The sequence below is a fragment of the Notolepis coatsorum genome (assembly GCF_963971535.1).
Source record: "Notolepis coatsorum genome assembly, chromosome: 16".
In the NCBI taxonomy this organism is placed as follows: domain Eukaryota; kingdom Metazoa; phylum Chordata; class Actinopteri; order Aulopiformes; family Paralepididae; genus Notolepis; species Notolepis coatsorum.
In genome coordinates, this window is record NC_140180.1 from 21,741,796 (window position 1) to 21,752,407 (window position 10,612).

The following is a 10,612-nucleotide window of genomic DNA, read 5'->3' on the forward strand; positions in this document are numbered from 1 at the left end:
CTCTCACCTTTTTATATTGTTTTTATTTTTTATTTTATTTTTTTCTCTACTAAAACTGTATTATTTGTTTTGTTCTGTAAAGTGTCTTTGAACATTAGGAAAAGCGCTATACAAATTTGATGTATTATTATTATTCCACTATTATTATTATTATTATTATTATTATTATTATTATTATTATTATTATTATTATTATTATTATTATTATTATTATGTTCTACTCTGCTATTATTATTACTATTTATATTATTATCTTATTCCTGCCTGTACCCCCCCCCCCCCCCCCCCCCCCCCCCCCCTTGCTGCTATGACACTTGAACTATGAACACTTCACTTGACTTAACGACACAAGTAAGATCTCCACTGTGGCCAGGTTTCTCAGTCGACCTGATGAGACTGGAGGCTTGTTATCAGTGTAATGTAGAGCCTCTGCAGTCTGCCAGTGGAGAGGAGTGGATCAGACTTCTCAAAGAGCCACTTGTACTTGCCCTTTTGTGCATGGATCCAGTCAGCTCTGACTATCTCAGGTATTCTAAACATTTAGGGGCTCCCAATGCTCTGACAAACTAGTTTGGCTGCTTTGTCATGCAACAACAACATTGGTCACATTATATACTATTAAATAGTAGTTAAAAGCTGATTATTCCTAATGTTTAATGACTTAACCCACTCCCCAATTCTCCAAAGGACCTCATTAGCATCAGCTAGTTTTTTCCAGTTCTTTGTTCAAACCAAACCCCTTTATGTCCAGCATGCAGCTGTTATAGGTTACAATTTAAAGGGCATACTCTACAACAGCAGTTCTCAATCTGCTTCTCAAGACCCCCAAATATGATTTTCAAGGGCTGTGAAAAGATATGCAAATAATCAAGTCAAATAGCCTGAAAATGAACAATAAAATCATTTGTTGTTGTAAAAGTTCACCATTCTGTCTATGCTTAATTATATTGGGGTGTCACAAATAGGCATCCTTTTGTATTTTAGGTGCCACTGCTCTATGAGCTCTCAAAGGCCAACGCTGTACAATATTAACTCAATGGCCGCCAACAACGATTTAATACGTGTTTGTCCGCCAATCGTTGAACGCCAACCACGTATATATAGGTTATTTGATCGTTGTTTATTTTATTCGCTATTTACAATCGTTAGCCACCCAGGGAGCCTGTGTAACCATAGGGAATGAGTCTGAGATTGCAAAAGTCCAATACCGCCGCCTGGTGGTATGCGGCCGATGTTGCACTCCCTTTGAGACTCTGTGTATGGGGCTGTGTGTCATTGAAATTCCTCTGGGCTGAGTTTTCTAGTAGCCTGGACCGAGAGCTTTACCTGATCACATTGAATAGTTTTCGGGACCCCCGATTCATTATGCTGTGGTGGGTTATGTCGTGGGCCAAATGGACATACGATCTAACAGATGGCAATCAAATAATTGGAATATTCTTTTTGGAATCTCACCGGCCACAGGTAAGAGCAATTTAACGTCAATTTCAGCCTGATTGTGCCTTGTTTTCATAGCCATCGCCCTGATCAGCGTATGCTGTTGTACTAACAAATGCCGTTATTGACAATAAATTTATCAGAAACGAGCCCCCTCCCCTTTCATGCGTTCATGATGGAACATAATATACCATCATATGCATTTGGATTTTTAATTGTAGCGTGTATAGGGACGAAATGCCAATGGATTAAGTATAATATGGGTTGCAGCCTATTACCTCCCAGGAATTACCCTAAACCGCTCTAAAACCATACTTATATTCACCACAGTATAAAATGGGAATGTATGGATTAAAAATTCTTTCTTTTTCACATCTTGAACGATAGATACTCAATGCCAAATGGGCCATATTATTGCATCCATAGCTATAATATATATATAGTTATAGCCCTGCAAACAAGGTGAGCAACTCCATAGGTTTAATGCGTGGCAGCACATATCATATCCCGTTCCCAACGTGGCGGTCAATGAGTTAAAGAGCAGAACATGTAACGCTCCCCAGGTTACTGCGCCATCCTGTGGACTATTTCAGGTGGTGCAGCTTTGTTACCTGATCACCATGTTATGTCATGTTATTATTATTATCAATTTGTGTTCTGTTCATTTGATGTCTGTCTTGTCTGTGTTACACTCCCTGGTCTAATGTCTCTCCTATCTGTGTTGGTTTTGTGTTCTGGTTAGTGTTGTTATTTTGTGTTTATATATTTCAATCTTGTAATGTTCTGTGTCACTCTGTCTCCCCAGCTGAGTCCAATCACCCAATTACCCGCCTGTGTTAATCAGTGTCTGTATATATGCCTGTGAGTTCCTGTCTTCCCTGTCGCATCATTACACGTTGTTACCCGGTTCCTGTCTTTGTGCTCATTGCCGTTAGCCGTTCACTGAACACACACTGTCTTGTCGGAGTTTCTATCGCTCCTGTTGTTGGAGGAGAGTTTACTTTTATAGTGTTTTTGTTTTGCAGGGCAATTAGTTTGTTTTTAGTCTTGCCCCTTCTCTTTGTTTGTTGAGCCACTCTGAAAAACATTAACAGTTTGAGTGCCAGCTATTAACATGGTAAAGCATGGTTGAATGCCACCACCCACTTCAATGATAGCATTGTAATCGCATAATCTCTGTCTTAAATTATGGCTATGTGTCTAATCTGCCCGTCGTTTATCAATGACTTGTTTGCAGTCAACATTGTCGAAACGGATTGTTTTTTAATCGGTTCATTTTCGTTTTATAGCATTTTGAAAAGCCCTTGTTTTTCAGGAAAATATATAGGTTCCGTGATAAAAGACTGGAATATTCTAGCATACACAAAAACGTAATTGTTCTGCCTATTTATGAATCGTTTTCAAATAAACGCTAGATTATATATGTATATGTGTACTTATGCACGCTATAGAGGCGGGCTGAAAAATCGATTCTCTCATTTCCTCATCAGCGATCACAGCCACACACACACATGCATAGGGCAAATGCTGAGATATAGGTGAAAACAGCTCTGATTATCCTAAGACTGGTAAAATAAATTCCTTACCTGAGATCAGATGTTATCCAAAAATATTATGCCAATTCCTGATCGCCATTCCAAATATCGATCACGCTTATTGATTACAGTGTTGGGTACTGTAAATACGTAATCCACACGTTTTCCGGGCCGGCTAGCACAATCGATCCTTCAGTTGGCCTTGACGGAAAAGTAAAATGAGGAAACTGGCCACCCCCCCCCTGCATCAGTGTAAAGTAATGGAGTGCAGTACCACAGGGAGAGACGATAGGGGGTGGTATCTTCCCAATTGAGCTCAGTGAGACTCTGCAGCACTAACCCGAGGCTCGATTGATGAAATATTCATTCAAATCGCCAATAAAAAAAAAAGGCCAAACAAACGCTATATAGCGTCGGGGGCACTCAACGGTCGGCATGAACTAACGACAAAACGTGTCCGTGGCACTCAATGTGTTAAAGGAGCCGTGCTCACTTTTTCAAGATTCAACTGTTGTCTTCGTCTCTCCTCTGCTGGTCTGCGCCTGGGTTCATCTCTGTCCACATTTAAGTATGACTAATCGTAACAAGAACACATTAGAAGCTCTACCTCTGCCGACTGCAGTGTTTTCTGAAAACACAATCGTTCTTTATTTCCATAATGATCTACAAGTTAAAGGTTCAGAAAACCAAGCAAACGAATGATGTGGCTCAAATTAACTGTAATGGCTGTTTTAGGAAACAGGTGTTTAAATGAGGAGACTGTATTTATACACTTTGGAATCGGGGGGAAACGTAATTAATATTGTGTTTTCTGTTGTACGCAATTAGTTATGATGTGCTCTCTGAATTCACCAGGCTGCAGCTTGTGTCTCATGTCAATATATTGCTGAGACTGCATTTGTGACATTCCTTCGTTAGTCTAAACTGTCATTATATTTTCATTTGAACGTAAGCAAATATATGGCAGCAGATACCTAGTACTGAAGGTTTGTACAATTTCTAGCTCATAATGTGATTAATTATGCTATACAACAAGACAGAGATAGTACCTTATAATCCCATAGGATCGGTCATTTGGGATACAACAAATACTTTGATTGATTAATTCCCTCTTTCACCTCATGGTCTAATTAGTGCAGGAAAATATATATAAAGATAACTCTTAGTGCTCATCCAATGAGTTAGAAAGGGAAGAGGTCATTATATTATCTGAACAATTTAAATTATAATAATTGTATTATTATGATTGTTGTTGTTGTTGTTGTTGTTGTTGTTGTTGTTGTTGTTGTTGTTGTTGTTGTTGTTGTTGTTGTTGTTGTTATTATTATTATTATTAGGGCTATCTTTGACAAGAAATTCTTAGGTGACTAATAGTCATGGACTTTGTCAACAAATTGATTGGTTGATTTAATCAACAAATCGGTAAAATGATGTTTCCTATCATGCAGAAGGACCTCATTAACACTTTAACTGCCACACACGAGATATCTCGGGTTTATTTTTATGTGGTTGAAAGCCACTCACGAGATTTCTCTGATTTTTTTTTTTTTTTTTTTAGCAATCTGAAATCATATTGCATCACACGAGCCTACCCGAGTATACATGAGCACCGCCGGAGATCATATGTGGAAAAAAGCGCCCCCTATCGTCTCCCAGATGACATAAGGGATTTTGGAATGGACTCAATGAAAATGGATGGGGGAAAAAATCCGGTACTCCACATTTTCCAGTCCACTGATCCAGCCGGGGTTACCACAGTTCATTCTGGAGCCTCTAAGCCCCGCTGATCATGGAGTTCTACTGTATCGCGTTGGATCTATACACTTATCGATTTTTTCGAATGGTGATCAGGAATTGGAATATACCAGTTGGATACCATCTAATGTCAGGTAAGGACTCTATGTTATCAGTGTTAGGATAATCAGACTAATTTTGATGAGGTTATAAGCTGTTTTGTGAAATGGGCTCTTTCGGTTTCACTGTAAAAGTCCGAGAGGAAATCAACGCGGCGATTATCCGTGCACGGCCCGAATGTGCTTGCGTGCACGTATAATATTGATCATCTAGCGTTTATTTGAAAACGATTCATAAAAAGGCCGACGAATATCAACGTTGTGGAATATTCCAGTAAAAGACGATTTTCATTTTCATTTATCTCAAAACGGGTGCTTTTCTAAATGCTCTGAAATGGAAATGACGCGATAAAAAACCAATCTGCCTTGACAGCACTGACTGGAAAATAGTCTTTGATAATGCGATGGGCAGATTAGACACATAGCCATAATCTAAAACATAGATTAGGCGATATTAACGTTAACATTGAAGTGGATGGTGGCATCAAGGGGGTAAAAAGGAAAACCCGGCGTGGCACTCAAAGTGTTAACACTATGACGACCGGCGCGGCCCGGCGATTTAGGCCTCAGAGGACAGCAGAAAGTAAACAAACCGATGTACTTTCTAAGAGCTTTATATATCATTTATAGTATTGCTATCTGTCCATTCTCATTGTCACTTGAGTGCATAAACCGTGCCTTCATAATGGCTTAAAGAAAATAAAGATCCATCGGTTGGTTGTCATTTTATAGCGTCGTGAATATAAGGTATAACACACTTTTCGTCTAGGCTTTTCTGCAGGAAGCTAGATAATAGGCTAAACGTTGGCGCCGTTATATCAAACGCCATTTCTGCTGTATATATACGAATGAAATAAAACAAACTGCGTAGCATCCAGACTATTACCGAGCATCTATGGATGAAATGGGGGCGGCGGGGAACGCCGATTACTATTATTGATCCGCAATACAGTGTGCGTTCAATATAGCATTTTCATTGACCGATCACGTTCCGTTATAAAACAATGTCCAATCCAGCTGTAATTTGGGGTAATATTATCCTACCGTCAGGCCATGTGATCGCCGGCAGCATTTCCTCACCAGTCATCGGATTCTGGTAGATCGATATGCACATTGGCTAATCATAAATCCCATTATTCCACGCTGAAAAAACCGCTCGCCAAGCTGATCCAAGATGGAGGATGTTCGGCTGGGATCAAGGAACTATGATCCGCCCACAGAACTGTACTTTTTTATTTTTTTTTTAAATTCACATAATGATACTGCAGTGGAGCGATGGCGCCCCTAAGCGGGTATGGCCGGTACTGCATGTTTCGAAAATCAAATATGTGAAAAGATGCTGGTAGTGGATCGGGTACCTAAGAAGCGTTATAAATATGGAATAAAACAATAACAACTCGTCACGTATATACTCGTGGCTCTGGTCCACAACGCTCTTTTTCGAAACACGTATATACTCGTTCTCGGACGGCATAGTGTTAACACTTTGTATGCCACTCACGGCTATTCTCGGGTTTACGCCCCGACCGTTGAATGCCACGCCCCGAGTATTCTCGTTTTTTTTTGTTTTTTTATTAGCGATCTGAAATCATATTGCATCACGCGAGCCTACCGTTGGAGATCCAGGGACCGCCGCCGCTCAGATCTGAAAAAAGCGCCCCCTATCGTCTCCCAGATGGTAAATCACCCTTTTGGAATGGACTCAATGAAAGTGAATGGGAGAACGGATTTCTGACTCCACATTTTACTTCTCACTGATGCAGCCGGGGTCTACCAGAGTTCATTCTGGAGCCTCTGAGCCACGCGGATCATGTGTTCTACTGTATACACGTTGGATCAATAGTTCAATACACTTATCGATTTTTTCGAATGGTGATCAGGAATTGGAATATACCATTTGGATACCATCTGATGTCAGGTAAGGAATCTATGTTATCAGTGTTAGGATAATCAGACTCGTTTTCACAGAGATATAAGCTTTTATGTGATATGTGATATGGGTGTTTTGACTGTAAAAGCCATGAGGAAATAAGACCAGCGATTATCAGCGCGCGGCATGAGCGTGCGTGAGCACACTGCACACATATACTATCGATGATCTAGCGTTTATTTGAAAACGATTCATAAATAGGCCGACAAATGACAACGTTCTGGAATATTCCAGTAAAAGGCGATTATCATAGACATGTGTGGTTTTTTCCGCGAAAACGGGTGATTTTCAAAATGCTATCAAACGGAAATGAAGCGATAAAAAACCAATCATAATTTTAAACATAGATTAGGCGATATTAACGTTAACATTGGCGTGGATGGTGGCAGCAAGGGGGTAAAAAGGAAAACACGGCGTGGCTCTCAAAGTGTTAAATGTACAGTAGTGTTTACCAGATGTGTTTATCATTTCTCAGGAAATAACAGACCAAACCAACAGATTAATCAATTTAGAGGGGGTAGCCCTAATTATTATTATTATATTATTATCATCATCATCATCATCATCATCATCATCATCATCATCAACAACAACAACAACAACAACAACAACAACAACAACAACAACAACAACAACAACAACAACAACAACAACAACAACAACAACAACAACAACAACAACAACAAATATCCCCTCCCGGTGTATTTTAAACCCTTAAACATTTTCTATATTGAATAACAATTTGTATAAATATTGTTTTTTTCCACCAAGTTGTATACTTGAAAAAGACCAGAGGGTCGAAATGTTGTATCTGCTGCTATTATTTGTCCATTAAAACACCTTGGAGAATCAAAAATGAGTTGTGAGCCCCGCTTTGTTCTATGTACTACTGTTTCTACAGTTTGGCTCAGCACCAAGGAACGGAGGATGTGCGTTATTTATTTTCTTTCTGAAGGCTTAGCAGCATCCACATTTACCCTAGGATGCAAGGATGTATAATAATGCTAATTGACAACAAGCACCCATTCGTATCTACCAGGAATTCTAATTGACATAGCTTATTATTTTTCCAAGACGTGTCAATACCTACTCAACTTTCTGTGTATACATGCTGAAGCTGAAGGTGTCAAGTTACCACATAATGAACCATGACAGGTTTGACCTGCTATTAGTGAGATCACACATATGCAACTCATATTTCAGGGATGTACAGAGAAGCCTCAAGGGAAGCATGTGAAAAATATGCTCTGGTGACAAGTTCAGAAAGAATAACAATCCAAGAGGAGTAACCATAACAAATGTTTTGGAGTGTAGGGGGTAAACATTAATATTAAACATAAAACTCAAGACATCAAGGAGGGGAAAAAGGGAGTTATACAAGAGTGTCCTTCATCCGGTCCAGGAAAAAGCCCTTTTTTTGGTTACAGTTGAAGTGTATAGCTTATTTATGTTTATGACGAGGATAGGACTACAGCTCATCGAGGCCATTGGCTTCACTGAAGGGAATTTACTAAGTCTGTAATTATACAAAAGTGTGTGTCACACACACAGTTTCAGAAAGGCCAAACTAAAGTATCCCTCACCTCGGGTGTCCAGGGGACACTGCAGATGAGAGCCTGCATAGGGGCAGTGATTTATCTGGGTTGGAGAACCAAGGATAAAGCCAGATGAAGGTAGAGAGGCTGTTATTATTTATGAAGAGATATGAAGGCAGGCAGGCAGGCAGGCGGGCAGGCAGGGAGGGAGGCAGGCGGGCGGGCGGGCGGGCGGGCGGGCGGGCGGGCGGGCAGGCAGGCAGGCAGGCAGGCAGGCAGGCAGGCAGGCAGGGAGGCAGGCAGGCAGGCAGGCAGGCAGGCAGGCAGGCAGGCAGGCAGGCAGGCAGGGAGGCGGGCGGGCGGGCAGGCAGGCAGACAGGCAGGCAGGCAGGCAGGCAGGCAGGCAGGGAGGCAGGCAGGCAGGGAGGGAGGGAGGGAGGCAGGCGGGCAGGCAGGGAGGCAGGGAGGGAGGCAGGCATGCGGGGAGGGAGGGAGGGAGGCAGGCAGGCAGGCAGGCAGGCAGGCAGGCAGGCAGGCAGGGAGGGAGGCAGGCAGGCAGGCAGGCAGGCAGGCAGGCAGGCAGGCAGGCAGGCAGGCAGGCAGGGAGGGAGGCAGGCAGGCGGGCAGGCAGGCAGGGAGGCAGGCGGGCAGGCAGGGAGGGAGGGAGGCAGGCGGGCAGGCAGTCAGGCGGGCAGGCAGGCAGGGAGGGAGGCAGGCGGGCAGGCAGGCAGGGAGGGAGGCAGGCGGGCAGGCAGTCAGGCAGAGGAAGCTCAATCACTAGTCTGGGTCTGGTCCCTCATTTGAAGATAGCAGCCTAACAAGCTCACATAGGCTGCCTGACCCCCACACTGCCTGCCTGACTCACATATACTGTACACAGACACACTGCGAGGTCAATCGCTGCACGTCCACAACTGCCTTCCCTTCTTGTACTATACTGCACTAAAGCAGAATGAGCAAGACTGTATAGGATGTATTGAGGACTTTATTGCACGTACAGACACTGTGTCTGACAGTCTGAGACACAACAACACACAGCTGACACAGTCACACACACACACACACACACACACACACACACGGGATAAAAAAAAATATGATAAATTACTGTAATATCCTGCTTATTGTTGTATTCTATCAACTGTAGCCTAATGTTTTGTTATAACGACGATAAGTTACCCTATACTTTCGTTGTTAAAAATCACAATCACATCAAAAGTTACCATCTTCGAAGCCTTAAACTTTTGTCCGAAATCAGTTCGAGACTTCGAGAGCAGACAGACAGACTCAAACACGAGGCTTTTAGTTTGATCTATTCTCACCTGCATTCCTGAGCTTTTTGTTCCTGAACACGGACAGAATGACGAGCACGTTGCCCAGGATGTCGACCACGATAGTGAAGATCAGCACGCTGGCCAGCGCTGTGGACGCTCCGGCTGCAGGGGGGTCCTGTGCGCCGCGGTGGTGGTGGTGGTGGTCGCTCGCATTCTGGGACCAACCATTCACACCACTCGCGTTTGCCTCCAAATCCATGTCCAGTCAGAATGCAATCACCATTGCGAAAGTCCATATAGGTTAATTCGAAAACTTCTCGAATAAGTCTTTAACTTTTAACGTGGCAAATACCATCTTCCTTCCCTATTATATGAGAAGGCGGGTGGTGGTCACCGAATCCGCGGGGATAATAACATACCTTACACTGGGATTTTTAATTAATACAATTTTAGGATGGGGGGGGAAATGGCAGAGACATTATTTCGATCCGGTCCGTCATATCTGAATGAAACCATAAAACGGGCCGACCAGCTGGAGCTAGTCCGTGCGCAGGAGCTGTCCACCGGCCATGGGCGCGCTATGTTGTTCCCCTGGCTGTGCGTAATGGAAAGCAAGATGCGCGTGTTGTGGAGCCACTCTCAAGGCTATGATGAAGACTGCTGGTTTTAGATGCATTCATGAGTTAGCTATTCGAGAAGAACTACATTTGTCATTTCATCCCGCCGGCATGTCGACGGATTAGAGCACATGGGTTGAATTTAGAGTCGACTTTAGATCAGTATTTCCCATCTAAATATAGCATAGGTCCTACAAACAACTACACCCCCCCCCTCTCATCGACCTATAGGCTATCTGAAACATGAGAGTCCCGTCTCTCTGAGCTGGATGTTGGCATGACATTCTACTGTTTTCTTACTGGCAGATAAACAAATTACTTTATTTGGCAAGATCTGCCATTCACTGTCAACTGTTCTTGTTTTTCGTGGTGTCATGGACATCCTTAATACCCTAATTTAGCGGAGACACTCTCTTTTCAATGAGTAGGGA

General features: G+C 42.7%; 1 protein-coding gene across 2 annotated transcripts in view; it reads right to left on the minus strand.

The window, feature by feature from the left end:
• Positions 1-10,175, minus strand: part of mtnr1c (melatonin receptor 1C) — a 67,790-nt gene extending 57,615 nt beyond the window's left edge. For both annotated transcript variants that reach the window (XM_084332328.1, XM_084332327.1), the window contains exon 1: positions 9,613-10,175. In XM_084332328.1, the coding sequence (XP_084188454.1) occupies positions 9,613-9,823 (211 nt within the window). In that variant the 5' untranslated portion in view covers positions 9,824-10,175. The remainder of the gene's footprint in view (positions 1-9,612) is intronic.
• Between the last annotated feature and the right edge of the window lie 437 nt (positions 10,176-10,612).